This window comes from Trachymyrmex cornetzi, unplaced genomic scaffold (assembly GCF_001594075.2).
Source record: "Trachymyrmex cornetzi isolate Tcor2-1 unplaced genomic scaffold, Tcor1.1 scaffold156, whole genome shotgun sequence".
In the NCBI taxonomy this organism is placed as follows: Eukaryota; Metazoa; Arthropoda; class Insecta; order Hymenoptera; family Formicidae; genus Trachymyrmex; species Trachymyrmex cornetzi.
The window spans coordinates 2,256,107-2,280,454 of record NW_017296157.1 but is presented as its reverse complement, the minus strand read 5'-3'; the positions used below and the strand labels follow the sequence as shown (position 1 = coordinate 2,280,454).

Genomic DNA, 24,348 nt, shown 5'->3' with positions numbered 1-24,348 from the left:
TAATATTGACGTGCAACGTTATACTGTTAGTTTATGTTCTGCGAAGCCATAATAATATGACACCATAGAACGTCATTATAACTTCATTTGTCACCTATAATTGACAAAATAAGGTCACGATAACAAATGATCCTTACAATATTATTACGACTTCTATATCCTATCTGGGCCCATCGTCGCTCACTGATGTTTCCCAGAACATTGTACGTATAATCGCGAGGAGGACGTATCTAACGCGTGTACTTTACGTTCGCGAGCGGCCTTCGCGGTTTTGTTAGCGTCTTTTTATCGATTGTCCGCGTCGAGGCGAGCAATACGCGGACATACGTGGCATCCGGTGTCGGGCATTCCCCAGGCATTCCCCAGCCAGCCTAGACTAAACCGTGCAGGTTCGTGCTTGTTGAGTTGCGTTAAAGCCTCGTCGTCGCCTCCGACTCAACGGTCCGTGAGTCACGGAGCTGGTGACTTATATTGATAGGATTGCTCAGTCTTTTGAAATTCCACCTGACGGTTGCTTTTGGTTGGCGATTGTCCTTCTATAGAATAAAATAACCGTGCCCTTTTACGTACAGCAAACAATGAATCAGGATATCAATCATGAAACTTTTTTCCTGAAAAGTGAAAAGTGAAAAATTTCTCCATTAACTTCAATGGTTAAAATTTTCACTTTTCACTTTCCATTCTAGAGATACCCAGAGCTAATAATTTTTAAACGGAGGAGTGAAACGTCCAAAAAGAGGCTCCTTACTGAGAAATCCTACGTCTTCTTTAGATTTTCTGTTACGAAGTTATTGCGTGTACACGGAGAAAATTTTATATTAAGTTTTAATATACAATTTTAAATTACACTTTACTATGTCATTTTCGATGGATTCTCACAACATGATTCCGACTTAACTTTTACTATGGTAATACTAATTTTTATCACATAAATAAAGTAATTTATTTTGTTAAGTCATATTCTAACATGAAAACAGTTAATTTTTACTACGGTACGCAAACAAAATTTGCTAGGTATATTTGATTTTGTAATAAAAAATTTTTACTATGAAAAAGTGTAAAAATTACGTTATATTATTGTTTTTAAAAAAATAACTATAGCATTTAAACTTATAATTTACATGAAGACCGCAGCTACTACCACATTATAATAATTTTAAATATAAAATTTTCTCCGTGTATCAAAGTTACTTTCTTGAATTATCAGTTTGACGTCATTTTACGTCACATTTATCTTACTCTGTTTTCATAATTCTTTTATTTTACATTCTGTCGTAAGATCTTTAGTCTTGTTTCTTCAATGTTCCCGAAATATATAATGTCTTTTGTGTTAATAAATTTTAAATGTTTTAGAAATAGATTTTTCGAGAAGTTTCTTTCGTGGTAAACAATAATATATTTTTTTAATTAAAGCAGTAAACAAACGAAATAATAAAAATATATTTATAAAAAAATATTAATAATTAAAAGATCTATTAAAATAGCTATAAAAAATATTACGTATTAAATTAATTATATTAATATAGGCTTAAAAATCAAATTATAATTAAATTATACAATTTAGATGAAAATTTAGGTGCTGATGAGATTAATAGGATCATGAAGAAGTTGACCAGAAACAACTTCAAGTTCTAGAAAGAAGCAGAGTGGCGCAGTGGAAGCGTGCTGGGCCCATAACCCAGAGGTCCGTGGATCGAAACCACGTTCTGCTAGGGAACTATTGTTTTTGTACAGAAAGTTTTGTATTTTTTATTTACATATCCAGCTTTTTATCATAAAAATTTTGTGTGTGTGTGATTTTTTTATTTATTTACAGAGTATATTATATTAGATTTTAAATAATAAATACAATTCTATTAAAAAAATGGCAACTTGGAAGATTAATTTTATCATTGCTTGTCTTCATTCAATTAATACAGCTTTTATATAAAATATTTTTTTATACAATGTTAAATTTATCTAGGATATGCAATTGTTTCTATTAAAATGGAATACACTCTGTATTCTTTTATATTTATAAAAATTATATTCAGTATTTTTGTCTTATTTAACAATTCGTAACTGAGAAATATTTTATGGATTAATTTTATTATAAAAAATAATAAAAATTTTCGCCCAACGTGGGGCTCGAACCCACGACCCTGAGATTAAGAGTCTCATGCTCTACCGACTGAGCTAGCCGGGCTACTTGATATCAGCTTCATTTAATAGATATATGAAGGCATGGATAAACAGTAATAATCAATACTTGAATAATTTCTCATACTGCGATATTAAAAGCATAAACAATAGCATAAAAATAATCATAGATAAAAAAACTAGTTAAAATAAAAAAATGACGAAAGTAAAATTATTGCACAAAATAAATCTTTATTAAAGCTCATTACATCTTAATAACAAATAGCTCGTTACAATCCTGACAGTAAATATATTATGTACAATCGTTTGTTTTATATTAAAATGAACACAAATAAGTACTTTTTTTAGTGTCGCACTAGTACGGATTTTTATGGCACGTGAATATGTTTGTTGTTGATATAATAAATTATACACGTGTTTACAACGCAATGTCCAATGTAACTTTCTTTATTTACATTTGTCCGGGATAGTTGTTTATTGATGGTCCCTACCGGCAGTATGGATGAACAACCAAACTCTGATTAACTTAATAATTAATTAATATGGACATTGTTAATTTTTTATTGTGTAACCGTAGAGAAAATAGCAAAGATTAGATTAGGAAAGGCGAATTACGCAATTAAAAATTTTAATTCCAACAATTCTACTAATTGATTTAATAAGTAATCAATGTATCACGTATAATGTCCATGCTATTTTGTAAATACGGCTAGAATTATAAATTTTTTATTGTTAGAATTTTATTGTTAAAATTTTTTTATTGTTTCGTTACTTTAATCAATAATAAATTTAGCTAGTGATATCTATGCTTCGTAATATGAATTTTATTAAGTTTTTTCTCATTCCTAACATATCCTTAGCGACAATTTTTCTTAGAATTTTTTGTATAATTTTTAGAATTTCTATTATATAAATTTTAGAAAACTTCTCAGATGCTTATTCGAATTGCGAAACATTCCAGAATGTTGAGAAAATCTTAATCTTTTCAAGAATTCTTTATATAAACGATTTTTTACATATTCTGTGTTGATTTCTCAATTCTATAATTTCCGAAGAAAACTTATCAAATCGAAAGAAATTTATTAAAGATATTTAAAAAAAATCTTTATAAGGTTAAAACATGAAAAATTCTTAAAAATATGAGATATTATGAGAATTTCTTTTCATTAGGAATGAAACAAAATATTATAAATTAGACTCAACAAATTATACAGTAGAAATTGTGTTCCAAGCAGTCATTCGAATCTGCCAATTAAATTAATCCAATTAATTTAAGCAAAGTTTGGTTGAAGTTGCTCCGAGTCTCTTTTGCATTTTCTCGTCGATACTTTATTGCATTTTTATTGCAATATTTCTGATATGTCCATAATTGTGTACAGCGTGCGACAAACAGGTACTAACAATCTAAGCAATCTAACGAAATACCTAGAGATCGAGAAGCATTATCCTATATGTATACATCGTATGATATTATCTAGTACGCAATATTACGAGGACTTCGAAGGGTTTAAAGTTATAAGTTATAAATATATATGCGTTCCAAAAAATAAATATACGTATTTATTAGTTTATAAGCGCTTTCACGGTATGAACACATTGATTGACAACATTAACAATACCAAATCTATCCTCCCCTACTGTAAAGGCAACTTTACTTTCAGAACTCCGTTGATTATCAAAATCACTACCGCATCTATAATTTTCGCGAAACACAAACTAACAGTAACATATTACATCAATACATTATAATTTCTTACTCAAGGTAATGTAACTATTTATTACGTACAAATGTTATATTACATTTATATTATGAGTGGAAAATTATAATTTTAATGTAATATATATGTTACACTATTAGTTCGTGTTTCGTGAATTGTACCGATATATTTAATATTATTGCTTAATATCCGAATGTAATTTTCCTAATTCTTCCAATGATGATTGAACCTCAAAAACTATTTCACTCATTGATAAGACAAGGTCTTTGAGTATCTTAACTCTGGCCTTACTTTTGTTCTTATTTGCCGTACAACTAATACATCCGTATCGCGAAGAATAATACAAATGCCAACGTTGAACTCTTTTCCAGCTCGATATTGCTCGCCGTCGAACAGCCCGGTGGACATTCCAGCTCGACAGTCCGATTCTGATAAAGAAGATTTTTCATGATCTTCTTTCCCTCGCACGAATTCTCCACTTTAACGAACTTAATCTTCTGAGTCTCGAGAAACTGCTCCAGATCCATGCGACAGCGCCACTTCAACGGGTTGCCGGCAAACTCGACGATGTGCAGATTTGGCATATCCTGAAAATCACTGGTGTAGATGCACTGCAGATCGTTGCCCTCGAGATTTAGATAAACCAGCCTGCGCAGATGGCGGAAAGCGCCCGGTGCGATATAGCGGATTGAATTACCGCGCAGATCCAGCCGTTCGAGACGTTCTATGTTGAACCAGTTCGCCTCGATCGACGTCAGTGGGTTACCCTGAATGGTGAGCCGTTCCAAAGAGTCCAGACCCCGAAAAGCGCCAGGCGAGATCGTTCTCAGACCACAGTTCCTAATAATTAACTCATGCAAATTTCGAAAATTGTAAAGAGCATTGACCGGAAGGACGGGCAAATGACCCTCGTAGAATTCGATGTAAACAGCGTTGTGTGGTATGTTTTTCAGCAATATTAGATTGCCACCCACGCAGCGATATCGTGGTTCCGTAGACTCGGGAATTTTAAAGCAGGAACCTTCCAGGGTCTCGTTGTAGAAGCCTATCGAGGGTGGCTCGGTAGTCGTGGTAGTCCGTGATGGGGTGTAAGAAGTCACTGCTGTTGTGGGAGGCGTCGTCGGCAACATGGTAACATAACAGTCGTCGTTCACTTCGAATAGGGAGTCGCGATTATATGGTATCTTGCGGGAGTCCAGGAAACTGGCCAGCTTGGTGCCGCACAGGCAACTCCATGGATTGCCTGATACTTTGAGAGAATACAGATGCGGCATTTTGCGCGCCATATGCTCCACGCCAAGGCAGTTCATGTAGTTCTCGGATACATCAAGAATGTGCAGCTGCGGCAGTGTGTCGAAGACCTCGTTGGGAATACGATAGATGTGATTGCGCGAGAGATCCAGGTATCGAAGATTTGTCAGGCCCTCCAATGCCTCGGATGTCATCGAATTCAACTGATTACTGTGCAATGACAAGCGCTCCAGATTATACAGGTCGATGAAGGCGCGATGCTCGATCTTCTCGATATTGGAATCGCGTAATTCTAGCTGGGACAGCCAGCCGTCGAAGCGGGCAAATGCTCGCGTTGGGATCGTCTTCAGATTCGAAAGAACGATACGAATGGCGTGGACCGAATGAGGTAAGACATTCAGCTCGGTGAGCGAGGTGATGCCGCTACAGGTGAAAACCTGCCGCGACATTTGAGTCTTGTCTCGCACGCAAGTACCCCTGTGAACCGGCGGTCTCTCTGTGGGAACTTCATCGATCGGTCTTATTACAGTAATGTTTCTTTGGCTCAGAGTGTCCTCGAAAGTGGTCCAATGCACGTGGCCGTGGATCGTTATCTAAAAAGAGATTAGATATATTTAGTAATTTTGGTATAAATCCTGGTGAAATAAAATTCTCATAATATCTTACAAGATTTTTAAGAATTTATTACATTTAAAATTTATGAAGAAATATAAATTTTTCTTAAAATGATAAATTTCCTTTAGAAATTATATAGAATAAGAAATCTTAGAAATCTTAGAATATTTTAGAATCTATAAAGAATTCTGGAAAAGATTTTTAGATTTTGTAAAAATTGTTGCAATTTGTATAAATAATCAAAGAAATAATTTTTATAAATTGTAAAAAAAATAAGCTATAAAATAAATTATAATATGTATAGAAGTTCTTAAAAAATTCTAAACTTTACATAAAAATTCTAAATAATTATGTGAATTCTAAGAAAAATTTTCAACAGAGATAGTATTAGAAATTAATCAAACAGTGTAATTGTGTAGTTGTGATTATTTCAGTATAATTGTGATTCATTTAAATTTTACTAATCAATCGAGACATAATGCGCAAATATGCAACAAGTGGCCGCCTTAAAAGTCGATTGTATATATGGTATATCGTCAAGCTTAAATCTATATATAGTGTTAGTTCCAATGTCTGAAGAGCGCATCAAAATAAATCACAATTACACTGAGAGACCAGCTATTTAATAAATCTTTAATACCGTCCTAGTGATTTTTTTTCAGAATTTCTATACAATTCTATAATTTTTTAGAAAATTTCTTAAATTTGATTAAATTATAATATAAGGAAATAATGTTGTCTCCTAAGTAGAAATGTTGAAAAATCAATATGAGACAAACTTCGGGAATGGAATTTAAGAAAAGTATTTCGTAAATATGAATCAGCTGCTTTCATACGGAGCTAACACTTCTCGGAATTAAGAATGCTTAAAGGACTATAGGAATGTCCAAGTTCAAGAAGCCATCTCGAATTTCCTACTTTACTTCTCATCGGTAAATAAAATTTGTTTGATTTATTTTTAGCAAATATTAAGATTTTTCAGAATAAATTTCCGATAATCACTTTTTTATAAAGAAAATATATAAATATGAAATAAGTTTCAATGAAATTCAAATTTGATTGTCTTAATATTTAACAAAAGTTTCATAAGATAATTAAATGACGTAAATAAATTTATACTGGAAATTTTATCTTTAATTTAGTAATTAATTTAACAATAAGTGAAAATCGAGAAATAAGCGAAAGAGGCCATATTCGATCAAAATGGATGCTCCGCAATAATATTTTATCTTATAACTTCCAGTTAAAAGTATTGTTAACAACAAATAAAAAAACAAAATAAATTTAAAAAAATAACAACAAAATAAAACAAAACAAAATAAATAACAATAAGTTAATACTTTTAATACTAAAAATAAGCGATTGATTGGCTAGTATTAGTATTAACCCTTACAATACAAGGTACAATTTGGTTCCTTATCTGTCCAAACATGAATCCGTCCGTTTTTTTCATCTATTCAAAAAATCTTTAAAAATTCACCAACATACTTTCAATTTTTTAGAATAAATATTAAAACTTTATTTTGGAAAATAATGAAATGTAGTATAATTTATAATCTCTAAAAGATTCAAAGAAACTTGCACGAACAGGAGACGCTCGATCACTATAATGACTCGACCTTATACCGGTAAGGGTTAAATTTCTATAAGGGCAACACGCTCCTACCACATCTAATCCTACCCTAACGAGCGTATTGGAGTGAACAGATGTACGGTAGAAACATGTTGGAGCATGTTGAAGCATGCAACGCGAACGAATCTAATATTTTATAAAGGGTGCGTTTGGTTTTGACACACATATATACACACATACACACATACACACTACGGGTCGTATTCATAGAGTGCAGTCGAGTTGCCGCTATGAATGCTTCGAAGCATTTTTTGATTGGTCGATTAGTAAAATTCTTTCTTCTAATTGGTCAATCAAATGCTTTGAAGCATTCATAGCAGCAACTCGATCACAGCCATAGTCGTGAATCAACTTGAGATCCGATATAAGCTAGGTTTGGATCAGTCTTTCATTTGAAAAACACTTTTCAAACCACGATTTAATAAATTTAATTGATTCAAACTTTGATTTAAAGTTAGCTTGCTTTAAATGAGAATCAATCATGGATCGATTTACGACTATGAATATACGGACCTAAGCTTTATTTTATTTTTATAATTCATTATATTCGAAAGAAAAATAAAATGCAATTTACAGCGTGAAAAAACAAATGCGTAAAAGAACAGCACATAAAAAATAAATAAACGCCCTAAAAAAAGAATTCCCTGGTGAAAATAAAAATCGGAGCGTAAGTCGAATGTAATGGAAGAATAATAGAAGCGTAAACGATGAAGCTTCTATTAGAAGGCGAAAATTGAAACAATAAAACATAAAGAGACATTTATTTCCGTTGTTTCAATTTTCGCCTGCTAGAAGCTTCGTTTACGCTTCTATTACTTTCCCATTACATTCGACTTATGTTCCGATTTTTATTTTCAACAGGGTTCGTCTTCTCATTCGAAGCTATACATGGAAACATTATCCGAATTGCCTTCATTTTATCCTCATGAAATATTAAAGAAGAATAAAACAATACATGGAGCAACTCAGGTAATGTTTTCAAGTGTTTCCGAATGTGTTTGAGGATAAAAAATTTTGATCCATCCTCGGAGAACATTAAAATCTTTTCTTTCGAATGCCGCCACGTCCCGCTTACTTGTGGGTGCTGCCATCCGTCGGTCGGTTCAATAACTTCGTTCTCTTCATAACAGCGATCAGCATGAGTGACGTCAAATCCCACGTTACGGTCCATCAGGTATTTCTCCAGATTCCTGCGGCACTCGCAGTACCACGGGTTCCCGATGATGTCGAGTCGTTCGAGGTGCCTCAGATGTGCCAGCTCGTCCAACGGCAGGCAACGTAGTCGATTATACCGCACGTCGAGATGGCGCAAGTTGCCGACGAGTGGGCGCAAAGCATCGGGCTGAATGTACTCGATGCCGTTGCGCGCGAGCACCAATTGGCGGAGCGCAACGAGATCGCCGAACCAATGGGCGGCAACCGCGGGCAGCCGGTTGCCGACGAGCGTGAGTCGTTGCAGCTGATGCAGACCGGCGAACGCGCCCGGCTCGATCGCGCCGATCGAGCAATCCCGCAGATCCAGACTGCGCAGGCTGTTGCCGAAACGGAAGAACGCGTACGCGGGCAAACGGTCGATCTCCAGACCCACGATCTGAATCCACGTAGTCCTGTCCGGCAGACGGTCCAGTGACGTCAGCGCGCTTATCTGGAAGCGGTTGCCGGAACGTTCCTGCGCGAGAGAACGAGCGAGATAAGATATCTGGAATATCTGGACGCGCGATCGCAATTTCCGATCGCGACAGAGAGGTGAGCGTACCCGCTCGTGCTGGGTGGTAGCAATCATGTAACTTTTTCCCTCTAATACCCGTTTCTGCCAGTGTAGATTTTAATTCACTCTTCATCTCTTTCCAGTTCTAAGAATTAAAAAAGATGAAGAGTATGTTGAATCGAGATTAACATTAATCTACATTGATAGGAAGGGACATAAGTTTGTTTCTACTAATGTAGTAGATTAACTTGAATCTCGATTTCATTTATATTCTTTTTTAACTAGAAAAAGATAAAAAGTGTGTTAAACCAAGATTAAAGTCAATCTACAATAGAAACAGGCCTAAGAATTAGAAAAAGATTAACCGCAAGTTGAACCGTGATTAAAGATGATCTACATTGGTAGCAACATTTAAATTCTGATCTATAATATACAATAACAAGACTTTAACCTTTTGTTCCGACTGCTCTGAGTTATAATGTTATTTAATTTGCCCTAAGCTTTAAATTTTAGACAATAGAGGTCTATTTTTTAAATTTTATAGCTCTTTTGAATAAGATTTGTTATAATTTATTAATATTTTTTGTTATATATTTCATTGTACTCCTTGTCTTAAAATATAACATTGTTTCAGTGCCTCTATAATAACTTTCTCGTTCAGTAAAAGTTAAATTTTATGGTTGAGATGATTGAGACAAATACTTGAGTTATTTGCTTAAAATTTATTGTTGCTTAAAATAGTGTCGAAAATGCTTTTTGCTAAAAAAATTAGAAAGAATTATATCGAAGAATTTTCTGAACTGGTGTACTTACACGACGTAATAAATTGAGGTGAAATAAATATAATTTATATATTATTATACCGGTGTACATCAAAGAGTTTATCGATAAAGAACAGATCTTAGAGCTTACAGCAAAAGACTAAAGGCTTACTACACTTATCGTAGATCGAGTTAAACTGTCTAAAGTCAGCGGCACACAATGCACGTTTTCTTGCTGAATTAGTTGCGTTCTAATAAATTACTAGGACTATACCACACGTACTAAAATTATACCACGCATAATTTCCAGTATTTTACTACATGCAAGCAATCGTGCAAGAAAATATATATTGTGTGCCGTTGAAGAGATAGAAACGTGAAAAGTGAAATTTTTTTATCATTGAAGATAACTGGAGAAATTTTTTACTTTTCACATTTTCTATAGCTAGGGAGAAAGTTACATAAAAAATTCCATCGTATTCGATTACATATACAGTTTATGTTATGTTATCTTCATCGTTTTGTTTTCGATTATCATCGGTCACAATAGTCAACTGAGGCTTCGAGTTTTGCTTCTCCTCGTGAGTCTCCGAGCGAATTCGTGGACGTGATTATCAACAAGGACCTAATGACGGAACGGAGTTATAATCACACTAATTACATCAATGATATCGCGGTGATCTTTGCTTCCTACGCAACTCGTATCAGCCGCGCGTCGATTGCGTAGCGCGCGCGATTTTTCGTCAATCCCACGGCGAGCCAATCAGGGCAATAGCCTCGAGAGCCACGTGACCCGGCTCGCGCGAACTTCACTTGAGTTGAGAGTTTGAGAGTTGCGTTCGAGACGATCGAGTTGTTGCGTCGACCGAGACGGACTCCAACGTTTCCACACTTGCGATCTCGCGCATGTAATAACGAAGGGACGCTCGTCGTCGGTCGCTCGAGGATTGCGTGTCGGCTGGTAACCGCCCTTAGGGCCGGGCGGAAGGAAGCTCAGCGTCTGCGAACAACGCGTCACGCGGGTCACGTGATTCGTGCGTCCGTCCGCCATATGTCGCGCGCGGTTTTCGCCGGAGCGGACCTGTGCACGCGTCGCGTCGTCCGGGTTCGACAACGGACGTTTTTCCGTTTGTGTCATTTACATGTCACGCGCGGTTTTTCGCGAGGCGACGCCGCGCGTCGTCGCCGGAACTCGGAAGCAGCCGTCGAAGGGAGACAATGGCATCCAAGGGGACGCCGGACAACACGCAAGGGTTGGTCGTGGCGCTACCGAGAACGCGATTTCGTGCTCTGATAAGGTGAGTTTGTTTGTTTATTGAGTATGTTCCAAAACTTTCTCTCCAAGGAAAATTTTACTCGAAATATAGGTATAGTAAACGTAACGTATACTATAGTAAAACGCATATAAAGTAAAAGCTTTCTCGGAGCGGAAGTTTTGGAACGTAGCCTGAATTATTTTCCCGGTGGAGAGGCGTTGAAGTACAGCAATGGCAATTTCGAATTTGAATACTGCAGAACAGGCATGTCCTACTTTAGCTCGGAAGTTGAGATGCAAAGCCATCGGCGAAAAAGAATTCAATACGGTAAGATTTTGAGGACTGTAACAATTCGTTCGAAAACACTACTTAAGTTCTCTGAATATTATTTTATCCTTATAATGTTAGCCTTATTATTTGGGATTAAAGTTGGACATGCCTGCTGTAGAAGATTAGTTCTACAAAATGACGTAACCTGTATAAAAAATATGTGTGTGAATACTAAGTTTATTTTAATAATAATATAAGTTTGTTTTAATATCAATCATTCAAATTTACAAATGTAGAGAATATATATAATTGAGTGAGTTCACTAAATTGATCATTAGCTAAGAAAGTTAAAATGAGCGTAAGATTTTCTGTAGATTGTGCTACACCAGATAAACATTTATTTATGAACTTGATATTTTTCGAAATTGCTGAGTTTGCGATTAGTTTAGAATTTTTTAAATGGTGATTTGCGGGAAATCGATCAAAATAACTGACTGAAGAAAATGGGAATCGAAATTATATAATTAATTTATGATATATGAATTATACGAAGAATATAAATTTTTGATAGCGCCTTATTTTCCGCGCTACAAATAAATCTGATTATTTCTAAGTATCATCGGCATTTTATACCCATTTATGATATCTCGTGTTAACGTTCGTATTAAATTATATCTAGATATTAATTGCCTGATTTTTCTTCATGTGTGATAATGTGAAGGAGAATAAAACATTGAGAGCAACGACATTATACGGTCGTTAAACGCGCAATTAAATTCTAATTAGCTATCATGCGCGAACTAACGTTAAAGTTCGACTTTCACCCGTAATATGCGTTTGATAAGGTCGGTTTTTTAGGCGATAGAAAATCATAGTAGTGAGATGCTTGTAAGGTACATTGTGCGATATTATCAGATACGTAACGATTGAGGCGTTTCTGCTTCATCTTAAGATTTTGCTTGGACTGAAACGCGATACTACGAAAAAACAATGTAGTTTGACTTGAGCAGTACAGCCTTACTGTCGGTATATCGATACTCGATGTGGTTGCAGCTTATTTCATAAGATCGCAAAACGGACAACGTTTAGGAAGCTAATATTACTCCGATGCTTTCACAAAGATCTCAAATTCTTAATATTCAATTCGAGTTTATCTGATGACCACTTCTATCAATGTTGATTAACTTTAATCTTGGTTTAACTTATTTTTTGTTTTTTTTATAATTTTAGGTTCGGTTCTACCGAACGTGTAAAATATGAAAATGTAAAATTATATAAATTACATTATAGAGAGTTTTGACCATAAGTATAAAGAATCCTCACTTTATTGCATTATCTTGGAAAATGCGGTAATGAAAGTCTAAAGGAGAATTAACAAATAAAATAATAAAATTGTTATAAAAATAAATATTATTTTTCAATAAAACTAGTTTTAATTTTTGTAAAACTAGAAGAAGATAAATAGTAAATTAAACCGAGATTGAAGATAATCTATATTTGTAAAAAATGAATATGAATCAGAAATATTAATTTTCCATATCTGTTGACACCAATAAACTGAAAACTTTCGCAACCAAAGGGTTAAAACAAAACGGATTTATATTCATAAAAAACATTTTGCCCATTTCTATCAATGTAATTTAATTTTAATCCTGATTTAATTTGCTCTTTATCTTTTTCTGATACTTAGATTTAGAAAAGGATAAAAAATAAGTTTAATGGAGATTAAAGCTAATCTACAGCCTCGATTATAAGTATTATTATTACAAAGCACTTCCATAAATTGATGTATACATTCTATCTGCAGCTAACGAAAAATAAATTAAAACCCTGATTTATTGAAAAATAATATATATTATACTAATTTTATTATTTTGTTAATCTTTCTTTTACTTTTATTATCACCTTTTCTAAGAAAATGCAATAAGTTGGAGATGCTTTATACTTGGCTTATGGCCAAGGCTATATATTAGTAAGAATGAACATTACAATAAATAGGATAAAAATTTAAGCTATGTTACGTCATTGTTAAATTATAAATGATTGATTTACCTCGAAATTTTCTATCGATTCGATGGTTATCGTCGGAGGTGGAAGCGGGATTTCGATCTGTGTCATGCACTGCGGATTTCGATGCACGGTGCAGATCCTCGGTCGAAATCTACATTCAATCTCTTGGATGATCGATCTCTCGCGAAAGAACCTCTCCATTCTCAGCCGGCACTCGCACAACCACGGGTTGCCGTCAATACGCACGGTCCTGAGCGCGGTCAGATATGACAGCTCCTCCACTGACAGACAATCGAGGTCATTGTCGCGCAAGTCCAGGGTCTCCAGTCGCGGTAACATGCGAAAAACGTCAGGCTCGACGTGCACCAGGCCGCATCTGGAAGAAGAAACGCGAGATGTACTTTATGTGCTGTGCACTGGAAAAAGAATCTAGGTGCATTGATTAGAATTCTGATGGAAAAATAACAAATCAAAGTGTTCTGGTTAAATTTATTAATCGAGATAACACCAGATATTCAATTATGATGGCCAGAATTCTGATTGATATGATCAGAGTATACTGGTTCATTTATTTTCAATCAGAAATTTTTCTCAGTTTTCGAATTTGGAGATCACGAGAATTAGAGTATGCGTCATAAGCTAACTCTCGAGATCTTTAAGTATGAAAACTGGAATAAGCGTAAAAATATTAAAGGTTATTTCATCTTTGAATAAATTATGTCATAATTTATATAATGGATAAAAGAGAAAAAAAGAGAGACAGAGACGCGAGAGCAAATAAGCTGAGATTTATTGGAAGGTGGGACTATCCAATCTACAATCTCGGAATTCAATTCTGATAGTTAATTCGGTCACTCGCACTATACTGGATTAGGAGCACATTAAAGGCTGTTTTATCAAATATCTAAATGTAATTTCATTATATAATCAACTTGAGTGTTGAATTCATAATGTCATTCAAATTATACTCAATTTGAATTATTTTTAATCATTTTTATAGATTGTCACTGTTTTTATTCCATATGTCATTAAGTAAAACAATGGAGTTAAATAATTTTTTAGTTGTTTAAAATATTTGTATGCTTTTACATTTACTTTGCTATTTCGTGTATACAGCAACTTTTAGTATTCACTAATTTAGTATAATTTAAGTGACCAAATTCATTATTATCCACATCTTAAAAAATAGAAAATATTGCGCTTTCAGATTTAGATAATCACGGGAAGGATCCTAATAATTAAGACTCTCAATATTCCAATTGGAAATATTCTTTTAGTGGAATTAAAAGCTCTTAAAGCTCTTCAGATTTCTAGATCTTTTGAAGCGAACTTTTGCCAAGCACTGAGCTTTCCGCTAATCGAGTTTAATATCTAATATTTGTATACCGAATGACATCACGATCGCAATGGTGCAACGAATAAAACTGGGTCATCGACATTACCGAATGTATAACTGCCGGACGCTTTACATAAGCTGCTGCACCACGTGGCCTCGATCTATCGGTGCCCTCGAATTTTATGAGTATAGCGATGCTGCGACAATATTATCGTATTGTCGATGACATTTTGCATGAATCACTAATGTGGCGTTGACTGCCATCACGGATCAAATGAAATAAAAAGATTTTTAATTGATGATAATAATAAAATTAATAATTTCTATTATGTTATAATGATTTTTTATAACTGTCGTGTATTTTCGTAGAACTAACGTTGAAAAAACTACAGTTACTTGTGTTTCCAAATTTTGTTCCCTTGATATTGTTCGTTTAAATAGCGTTTTTAACCAAAAATTTACCGTAATTTTGTCAAGTTGGACTCATAATTAGACTGTGAGAAAAACAGTACCTGTCTAGGACCAGTCGTCTGATATTCGGCAAGTGGCGGAACCACGCGGACCTCACCACGTGGATCCTCGTGCCATGAAAAATCAGCCAGTCGAGTCGATTCAAACCGCGAAACGCCGCGGGTTCGATCAAATTTACGTGGCAATTGTAAAAAGATAGGCGACGTAAATTCGGGAATCGGTGAAACGCGTCGTCGGGAATCGTGTAGAAGCGCGACACCGAGAATTCAATCCACTCAGTCTCGCCGGACAGTTCGTCGAGGTCGCTTAGGTCACCGTGGATGCACGCGTAGGCGATCGACCGATCGTTGTCGGCAATCGGTGCTAAGCTGCATTTGCCGTGCACTTGGCCAATTAGGCCGACCAACGCCCAAAGAAGCAATATCGAATTGACCATCCTTCCTTGTGATCGCCTGGTCGGTGTTAGTGGGTCACCTAGAAAAGGGAACGCCTTTAATCGAAAATATCGACGATTATTTTTGAAATATATTTAGATCTTGGTGTATACACTGAGAAAAAAATGCTATTAATTCAATTAAAGTCTATATTACGGGCTGTCACTAACATAAGTAATTAATTCATACATATTTTTCATTGACATAAAAGTCTTATTATTGAAATAATAATTTATGCCTTCATATCAATAAAAATATACATGAACTAATTACTTATGTTAGTGACAGCCCGTAATATAGACTTTAATTGAATCAACAGCATATTTTTCTCAGTGTACCATATAAAATAAATATTTTATAAAATGTCCTTACAAATTGACGTTATAAAATATTAATCAAGATATACACGGAAAGAACGATTTTGCTGGAGTATCAAAAAATTTAATTGGATATAGATCTGAAAGTAATTTTGTTAGACTATAAAAATAATTATACGTAGGACGTTCAAACATAATAAGCAATGTTGCAAAAAGTTTTTACATTCTAGCAACCATCTCCTACATAATTATTTTATCCAACGAAATTATTTTCAGATCTGTATAGAGTAAAATTTTTAGATATTTTAGCAAAATCGTTCTAACATGTATAAATCAAATATACCATATTATACAAGTGTGTGTGAATATATAACTCGTTATGCTTTTAGAAATTTTTTAAATTAAAACTTTTATAGACTATTTAATAATATCCTGAAATATAGCTGCTAAAATTAATTAAAATTTATTATTGTATTATTTAATTAATTTAATTGAGATATTCATAATTAATTTATTATTATATTATTTAATTAATTTAATTGAGATATTTAGTATTCAAAACGAGGTGTGAAAGTTTTCATGACATTGTGCGTAATGGACATCCCCTTAGGCCGGAATCAGACTATGCATTGAAGATTAAAGATTGAAATTTCACCAATGAGGACAAAGAAATTTTGGCTCCTTTTGTTCTGATTGGTCAAACTTCAATCCTTCAATTTTCAATCTCATTCTTCAATGCACAGTCTGATTCCGGTCTTACCTGGAAACTTACCTAGTGTTGATATTGCGTAATCTCACCCGCTTACTTTTCTGGCGCGGCTCGCCAGAATCGTTTCAACCCTAGAAACATGCGAAACAATTTATTACCTCGATATCTAAAATACGTTACAGAATAATAAAGAATTGCATGAAATATTGTTCGAGCGATTGGCGAATAAATTATTGTACTACGGCTTTATTTGCGTATCGCACCAGTTATGTCAGTTCTGCGATGATCTCATGGTCAGAGAATAAACACGGACCTAAAGTGTTGATGTGTTAAGTGCATGGTTAATGCCAAATTTTCGTTTCGTCGGGATTTTGTTGCATTTGCTGCACGCTCGATGTCGTTACAAAGTAATACGACTTTACGATACTCTCCGCCGAAGATATTTTGTCCAACGAGCTTCACGTAACGTCGTTTGCATGGAACAAACTAAAAAGAGTCAAATAGATTTTTTTGCATATCTAACGAGCTTAGTCTGCGTAGCAGATGCGATCTCGTACGCGTGACCATAACCATAATAAAGAAATCCAAGGTCGCATTAAATTTGCTTTTCAACAGATGCGCGCTCAATGCGAGAAATCAGCCCTAATCCTTCTCCCAATTTTAACATTCGTTATTATTATTATTATTATTATTTAGCAGCGTCGGTACGCAGTTAAATACAGATTACGAAATACAAGTTGCATTTTGAACAACTTGCAACATGCAATTGTTGGAAAAAGAAACTAACTCAGATGACATATGAGATTCTGTATTAAAAAGTGTTTTTTTTTTTTTATAAAAGATTAATTTCCATTTCTATAAATGTAGATTAACTTTAATCTCAATTTAATTTATTCTTTATCGATTTATGTTATTCTTTATCTTCTTCTAATTCTTAGAATTAGAAAAAGATAAGTAAATTCGATTAAAGTTCAAAGAAGTTACGCGCTCTGCGGGTTATCTTCGTAGCTTGATACATCGTTAATTACTAAAGTTTCATGAGCATTGTAGTTTATTTCATCAAGAAAAGAAACAACCTGATACGAGAATTAAAGTTAATCTACATTGATATACTAGGAAAAAAGTCTGTTGCATTAATTGGAATTTTAATTTTAAGAATTTTTTTTTGTACCACAAAGATATAAATTAGACAGTTAAATCTATCAAACATTTTAGTTTAGAATAATTATTAATTGTAATTAATTAATAGTTAATATTAATCAATTAATTAAAATTGATGGCGCACTCTCGAAAATGTCAAAATAATAAAAAAGTGAAGAAACGGGCTAATTAGAGTGAAGCGGTGTAAGCATTGCGTAATTTTTGTATGTGTAAATTTTCAATTTATTAGGACGTTTCGAGTCATCTTCAGCAATAATCCACAAAATTACATAAATTGAGTTGAATCCTTGGCGAGAGAACCCTACCAGTTATCACGAGTTGTCATTGCATTGTAGATTATTGCTGATGACTCGAACGTGAATTGAAACGTTCTAATAAATTGAAGATTTACACATACAAAAATAACGCAATGCTTACAGCGCTTCACTTTCATTAGTCCGTCTCTTCACCTTTTTATTAATTAATTAATAATTGAAACTCAATTATAATAACCAGAAATCTGATTCGTATAATCAGAATTGATTTGGTTTGTACTTGTTGATACAACTAAAATATTTTTCTTAATATATATATAGAAATGGACATAATATACAAGAACTAATTAACTAAAGAATAGAAGAATTGATTTTTTTTTTTTTTAAATATTCACTAATCGGGGTTTCGAGAATGTCATACGGATTTTGCGTATAATCTTGTTGAAATCTCGTTTCAGAATAACTCACAGCGAACGGGTGAACAATGTGTAAACAATGTCGTAAACAATGCTTGACCTCACTTTGACGGGCACTGCGACGCGTCGCGCGGCACTGACGCTCGCATCTGTCAAAAAAGCGGAAGAGCCTCGCGATCTCTGTCGTGCCGCCGCTGCCACCCACGGGCTACCTCCGTTTCTGCCAAGAAGAGACGTTGATTTTCCACAGCGCGGCGGAGAGATCCCCACCGCGGTCTCCGGTCAGTCGATCAGTTGCAGCAGCGCGCGCGCTCCTTTAATGGCACTTTTATTTTTCCGATCGAACGACTGCCATCTCGAGCGGTGTCGTTCGCATTTTCTTTAACGACCTCGTGGAAGTTTCCAACGTTGTGAAGTTGTCTCTGATCGTAATAGAACGAAAATTAATTTCACAGCAAAAAGTGCGAAAAAAGTAATTCGAACGCTTGAGACCGGTAACTTACAATTAGCCGGCTTGTGAAATTGCGTGGAAAAACGCTTCAACTAGATTTTTGCGCTCGAGAGAAAAATAAAAACTTTTACGTTGGCGTGGAAAATGAGCGATAGACGCTTTAGTAATGCATTGGCGATGCAATTTGTTCTCTTCTTGGAAAAAGCGCGAGGAGCATTCTAATGACGTTTCGAGTATAAATCGATATAGAGCATACGAAGAGGAAAAAAAGAGAAATGCATCCGGAAATGCGTTCTGTTTGGTAGATCGCGATCGGCTTGAATATCGCGTCGAAACGACTGAGCTCGTGAATCGGCCGCTTCCTCATTATATAAGCTCGTAAGGCCAAGGTCGCCCTTGTTCCCTGCGCCGGTAATGGATGCACACCGATTCCTGCTTGCAACGACCTATCTTTAGCACGGCGCGCTCTAGTTTGGCATAAAACTAGACGCGTAATATAGGGTGACGCATAATACGCGACGAAGACGAGTGGGGGTGGCTGACAGTAAATTTTTGTTTGCAAGATTTGATGGGAAAGAGAGATATCGCGTTCGCATAAACACCTTTCTGTGTATATCCGTGAAATATAAAAAATATATTTACACTGAAAGAAAACGGTTTAGTATTTATGATAATTGTAAAATAATTATGGTTATGAATTTTCTCTCTCTCTCTCTTTATATAGTTATTATTACTATAATGTTACACTAAGAATTCCATTTGATTGACTCAATCAAACAAATCCTTAGTTGATGCAATAAAATAATAAAAAATTTAGTTATTGTAAAATTTTACTTGTATTATCAGAAACAAGTAATAATGTTGTAATAATCAAACTTTTTACTTCTAAACTAAACTAAAGATTCGTTTACTAAACAAGAGATTAGTTGATTCAACCAAATGGAATTTTCTCAATGTAGTAATAATAATAATATTTATAGTTCTATCAAAAAATGTATAGTTGGCTAAAAAGTGACTACAAATTGTAGTTAAATTATGATAATTTTGATAAAATTGTAATCATTTTCTTTCTTGACAGTGTATATGAGAGTTATATTTAATTTAACCTTTATAAAACGGGAAAGCTATACTATAGTGGCGCTAAAAAAATCATCATATTTTGAGGCAAGAAATACAATGATATAATGAATTATTACAAATCTGAAGGAAATGCATAAAATTTCAAAAATAGACATCCTTCCTCTAAAGGTTACAGATAAACAGATTATATCTCTAATAAAATAACATAAATAAATGTAAAAGCAAATGTTGTGCAGTCTCCTTACCTTTGTCAATAATGATATACTTCTGCAACATCTGCAAAAGACCATTGTTAATTAATTGAAGAACTTCGGAGAGACACAGTTTTGTCGTCAATAAACGTGTTCTAGAAAATAATTGAATAGAAAAGTTCTATGGTTTAAAGAACGTTAGGATCGGATCTGAACATTTAGCGTCAAATAGCTAACGATGCAAATCAATATTTAACGAACCGTTAAATCACGATTAAATCATGACAAATCTTTTCCACAATTCGTCAGCTCGATAGGTTGATTTTTACGGTCGAACTCTGTCCACACCTTCGGCCTCTTTTTTTCACCCCGTGCAAAAACGCCCGCGCCCTTTCGTGCCCCACCCTGCGCCGTGTTAGCCGTGTACCTACTTGCGTTCCCTGCGTGGCCTATGGCACCGCGTGATCCGATCGGTCCACACCTGCGTCAATCCGCTACTACGCCCCGCGAAAATGGTAACGCTCTTCGGGCCGCCAAGGTCTCTCGCGACGCGTTGACGACGTCGAGCGACCCTCCTCGTCTCTCGGTTGCCTTCTCCTTTTCCTCTTCTTCCTTCTGCTTCTGTCTCGATCCCTCTTGAACAACTGCATTTACGACGTACATATACGCGGTGCACACGCTGGCGTGACGAAATGCGTACCGTTTCAAAACGTTCTGCTTGTTGTCTGTCTCCCTTTATTTGATCTCGTCTACCCTGTCCTCTTCCGTGTACACGGAAAGAACGACTTTGCTTAAATATTTAGGTAGATGCAGGTCTGAAAATAATTGTGTTGGACAATCAAAATAATTATGTTTTGGAAATTCAAGTATAATAAACAATGCTACAAAAAGTTTTGACATTCTAACAACCAGTTTGAGCGTTCTGCATAATTATTTTGACAGTTCAATAAAATTATTTTTCCACTCTTCTCTCACATATATGAAAAGAATGACTTTGCTTAAATATTAAAAAATTTAAGTAGATACAGATCTAAAAATAATTTTGTTGAACAATCAAAATAATTATGTGGAAAATTCAAGTGTAATAAACAATGCTACAAAATGTTTTGACATTCTAACAACCAGTTTGAATGTTCTACATAATTATTTTAACAGTCCAAAATTATTTTCAGATCTGTATCTACCTAAGTTTCTTAATATTTTAGCAAAATCATTTTTTCCGTATACATGTCGATTTTTAATTTTTACACGAATCGTCGATTTCAAAATCTCATGGCAAGTACAAATAAAAATGCATGAATCTTCGAATTTTCAGCAAATTCGATCTCTGGTATAGTGTGTATTTTTCTAACGTTTCGAGCAGAGTTGGCAATGTTCTCCTTGGCAAAGCGGAAAAGAGAAAATTTATGAAGACACGAGATGCTATTGCGGCAGTGGACTTGAACTTGTAGGTGTATTTGTCGACCGTTTTGCAATCGACTTTTCTCTCGAGGCACATTTTCCGCGACATTGAACATCTTGATCTTCAATCTTAAAATTAAATACGACAAGCAGTTTTCAACGTCTTAATCTTGTTTTTTTTTTTCTTACTGATGAGATCTCAAATATTTGAGCCAAGTAAAATATTGTAAGATTCTTAATTAAAGGACTAATTGATTAAGTTTGACTTATTATAAAATTATTTAATCTTCGCACACACTTATTCTCATAATCTACTCATCTGTTACAATTTTGTTGAACTCTGAGCGTCCTTATATATAGTTCATATTACTTAAAATTAAAATTTTTAATGGAATCAGGATTACATTTCTTTAAATTAATGTTGATATTTTATTATCTATTGCATCGATATTTTAAATTAAATTAAAAAAATCGATTACAAAATGGTAAAAAAGTCTATTATTAAAATTCAATTTGGTTTTCTAACATTTATAAACACAGAAAATTTAGTTAAATAATTTAATTTATATATCAACTTTAAATAAACCTGTCAGAATTAATTTTGAACAAAGAGTAGATCAATTATTTTCTTACTGTATCGAACTGCGTCATATAAAAATTTATGAGAACATTAATATAGATACGTAACTTCTCATAAGAAACTAATTACGATGAGACGACAACGTGTAGCAGTATGTATGTTATTATATAGCCAGTACATCGATAACTCGCGCTACTTGTGTACCACGATACGCATTTAATACGTTATGCAATGTCACGGCCTAGTCCAGAAATGCGCATTACATCATACAACCTACGGAGGTCTGATTACACTTTAGGAAGAGTATAATTAATGAACGAATGCTTCACGCATGTTTTTCATTTACGTGCCATTAGCTCAATTAAATCATCATACGTGCTTTATAGAAGATGAGCCGCACGTGAACTAGTCGAGAATTAAGGAGAAAAACAAATCAAATAACATGACAATTTAATGTTACGTCAGGAATTTTCTTGAAAATTGCGTGACATTTAACTCTTTCACTGTAATTTATGGCAGGCAAATTAATCGTTCTCCATAATGATTAATCTTATCTGTCTAATATAACCGAACATATGTTAACGGGACAACAAAATTGGCACGAATAAAAAAGATAAAAAAATTCAGATGTGAAAAAAAGTCAGTGGCTGTGTACAGCAGAAAAAGTTGTTTTATAACTGTTATAAGATTTTTTAATACACGATTCTCTTACTCTTAATCTCTCTCTCTCTCTCTCTCTCTCTCTCTCTCTCTCATGTTACTTATTGTAAAATTTAAATTATTTAAGATTATTTGTATAAGTTGTATTTTGAAGTAACTTAGAAAGAGAATATTCCCCCCCCCCCCCCCTCACTCTCTACCTCTAAATATATAAATCAATTAAAGAATCTCTACAAGTTGCAAAGCTGCTTTTTCTATTGAATATGCAGCCATTGTTATATCGCGAGATTTCACAAATCTTTTTGGAGACGTCCATTTCGAATAAACTTTATTTCAGGAGAAATCACTCGGAGCTTAATCGAATCCAACGAAGTACTCGGCGTGATTAAAGGTACAAAAATCGCGCCCGCGCATTTTACAATCTAGCCGCGGCTCGCGGCGTCTGTCCATCGATCCATCTATCCATCTACCTATCCATTCGTCTACTTTGCCCATCCAAGCCGAATGCCAAAGACGATGCGTCGTCATCGGGGGACCGGGACCGGCAGTCTCGCGCGGGCTGTCGTTCGCGACGCATGCAGTTCCGTGTTCGTTCATTCCTTCGCTACCGCCGACACGATCGTTCCTGCAAAACGAGCTCCGCGCAATCCTCGTCTCTGCGACGATCAACCGCATCTCTGTGATGTCGCGCGAGCAACTCCGTGAGTACACGCGAAATCGATGGTCCGCAACGATCGAACCGCGACGATCGAGATATCTCGGCCGGATCGTTAATGAGACAACGATCGGTGCTGTCATTTATCCCATAGAGTCGTTATTTATCTTTTACGCGATGTATGAATTCTTGATTTGTCCTTCTCGTGCTATTGATTTTCCTCAGTTGAAAAACGACGTGGATGTCTGTTATGAAATTGCTTAATAATGTAGATTGTATATTTGTAATAGAATATTTATATATGTGAAAATCATTACTTAAACACCTGCTTTTATTTTTTATTAAATTGTTAAAAGATTGCTGACTTAAAATCGGTATTTAAAAAAATATTTTTTTTAATGATCCTAACAGCTCAATACTATGAAGATGTATTCATTATATTATTATCGTGCAATAAGAGATTACATTCGATCTCCTTATCGTAGTCGTAATATGTAACCGATTGTATCAGGGATTTTGAAGAATGTCTCAGAATTTCTCTATAACATCCTGTGTATGGTTTAAACATTTTTTAATAAAAAATTGATTGATATATTTTGTACTATAAGAGAGAGTGAGAAAAATAGTATTAAAAGAGTAATAGTTAAAAAATAGTAATATATAAAAAGTACTAATATTAAGTTTTCAAGCCACTTGGGATGTAATAGAGAAGATATATATATACATATATGCAGGTGTCCCTCTTTCGGTGATCCGGGAAAAAGAGAGACAATAATAAAAAAAAGAAGCAGGTTGCAATTTCTTGTATGCAGGGTTCTGATCGAGGGCAGCCGGAAGGAGAGTGCAACTGGCGGAAAAATGGATTCTCACG

General features: G+C 34.6%; 2 protein-coding genes and 2 non-coding genes across 11 annotated transcripts in view; 2 read left to right on the top strand and 2 right to left on the bottom strand.

Annotated features, from left to right (window-relative positions):
- The first annotated feature begins 1,640 nt into the window (after window positions 1-1,640).
- On the top strand, window positions 1,641-1,712 carry TRNAM-CAU (transfer RNA methionine (anticodon CAU)). The gene has a single exon. It is a non-coding gene; the product is annotated as a tRNA-Met (tRNA).
- Window positions 1,713-2,112: 400 nt separating this feature from the next.
- TRNAK-CUU (transfer RNA lysine (anticodon CUU)) lies at window positions 2,113-2,185 on the bottom strand. The gene has a single exon. It is a non-coding gene; the product is annotated as a tRNA-Lys (tRNA).
- A 1,267-nt stretch (window positions 2,186-3,452) lies between these two features.
- LOC108758364 (chondroadherin-like protein) lies at window positions 3,453-20,735 on the bottom strand. Of its 6 annotated transcripts, none has more exons than XM_018503272.1 (7): window positions 20,613-20,735; window positions 20,236-20,266; window positions 16,692-16,759; window positions 15,210-15,642; window positions 13,404-13,737; window positions 8,432-9,025; window positions 3,453-5,701 (listed from the first exon to the last, which is right to left on the bottom strand). In XM_018503272.1, the coding sequence occupies exons 4-7, from the start codon at window positions 15,602-15,604 to the stop codon at window positions 4,172-4,174; spliced, it is 2,853 nt and encodes a 950-aa protein (XP_018358774.1). In that variant the 5' UTR covers window positions 15,605-15,642; window positions 16,692-16,759; window positions 20,236-20,266; window positions 20,613-20,735; the 3' UTR covers window positions 3,453-4,171. The 6 variants fall into 6 exon arrangements, with proteins under 6 accessions (XP_018358774.1, XP_018358770.1, XP_018358769.1 ...); XM_018503268.1 differs by lacking the exons at window positions 20,236-20,266; window positions 20,613-20,735 and adding exons at window positions 16,892-17,114; window positions 18,512-19,527; XM_018503267.1 differs by lacking the exons at window positions 20,236-20,266; window positions 20,613-20,735 and adding exons at window positions 18,512-18,881; window positions 18,963-19,527.
- The window catches only part of LOC108758363 (cytospin-A), a 63,940-nt gene continuing 50,372 nt past the window's right edge, over window positions 10,781-24,348 (top strand). For all 3 annotated transcript variants that reach the window (XM_018503259.1, XM_018503265.1, XM_018503262.1), the window contains exon 1: window positions 10,781-11,123. In XM_018503259.1, coding sequence (XP_018358761.1) covers window positions 10,968-11,123 — 156 coding nt within the window. In that variant the 5' untranslated portion in view covers window positions 10,781-10,967. The remainder of the gene's footprint in view (window positions 11,124-24,348) is intronic.

What these genes read in the sequence shown, in the direction of transcription:
- LOC108758364 (XM_018503272.1), bottom strand. Translation starts at nt 15,604, where the DNA reads ATGGTCAATTCGATATTGCTTCTTTGGGCGTTGGTCGGCCTAATTGGC. An exon ending in AGACGACTGGTCCTAGACAG is followed by an intron (nt 13,738 to 15,209) that starts GTACTGTTTTTC and finishes TTCTTCTTCCAG; the next exon opens with ATGCGGCCTGGTGCACGTCG. An exon ending in AATCGATAGAAAATTTCGAG is followed by an intron (nt 9,026 to 13,403) that starts GTAAATCAATCA and finishes TCTCTCGCGCAG; the next exon opens with GAACGTTCCGGCAACCGCTT.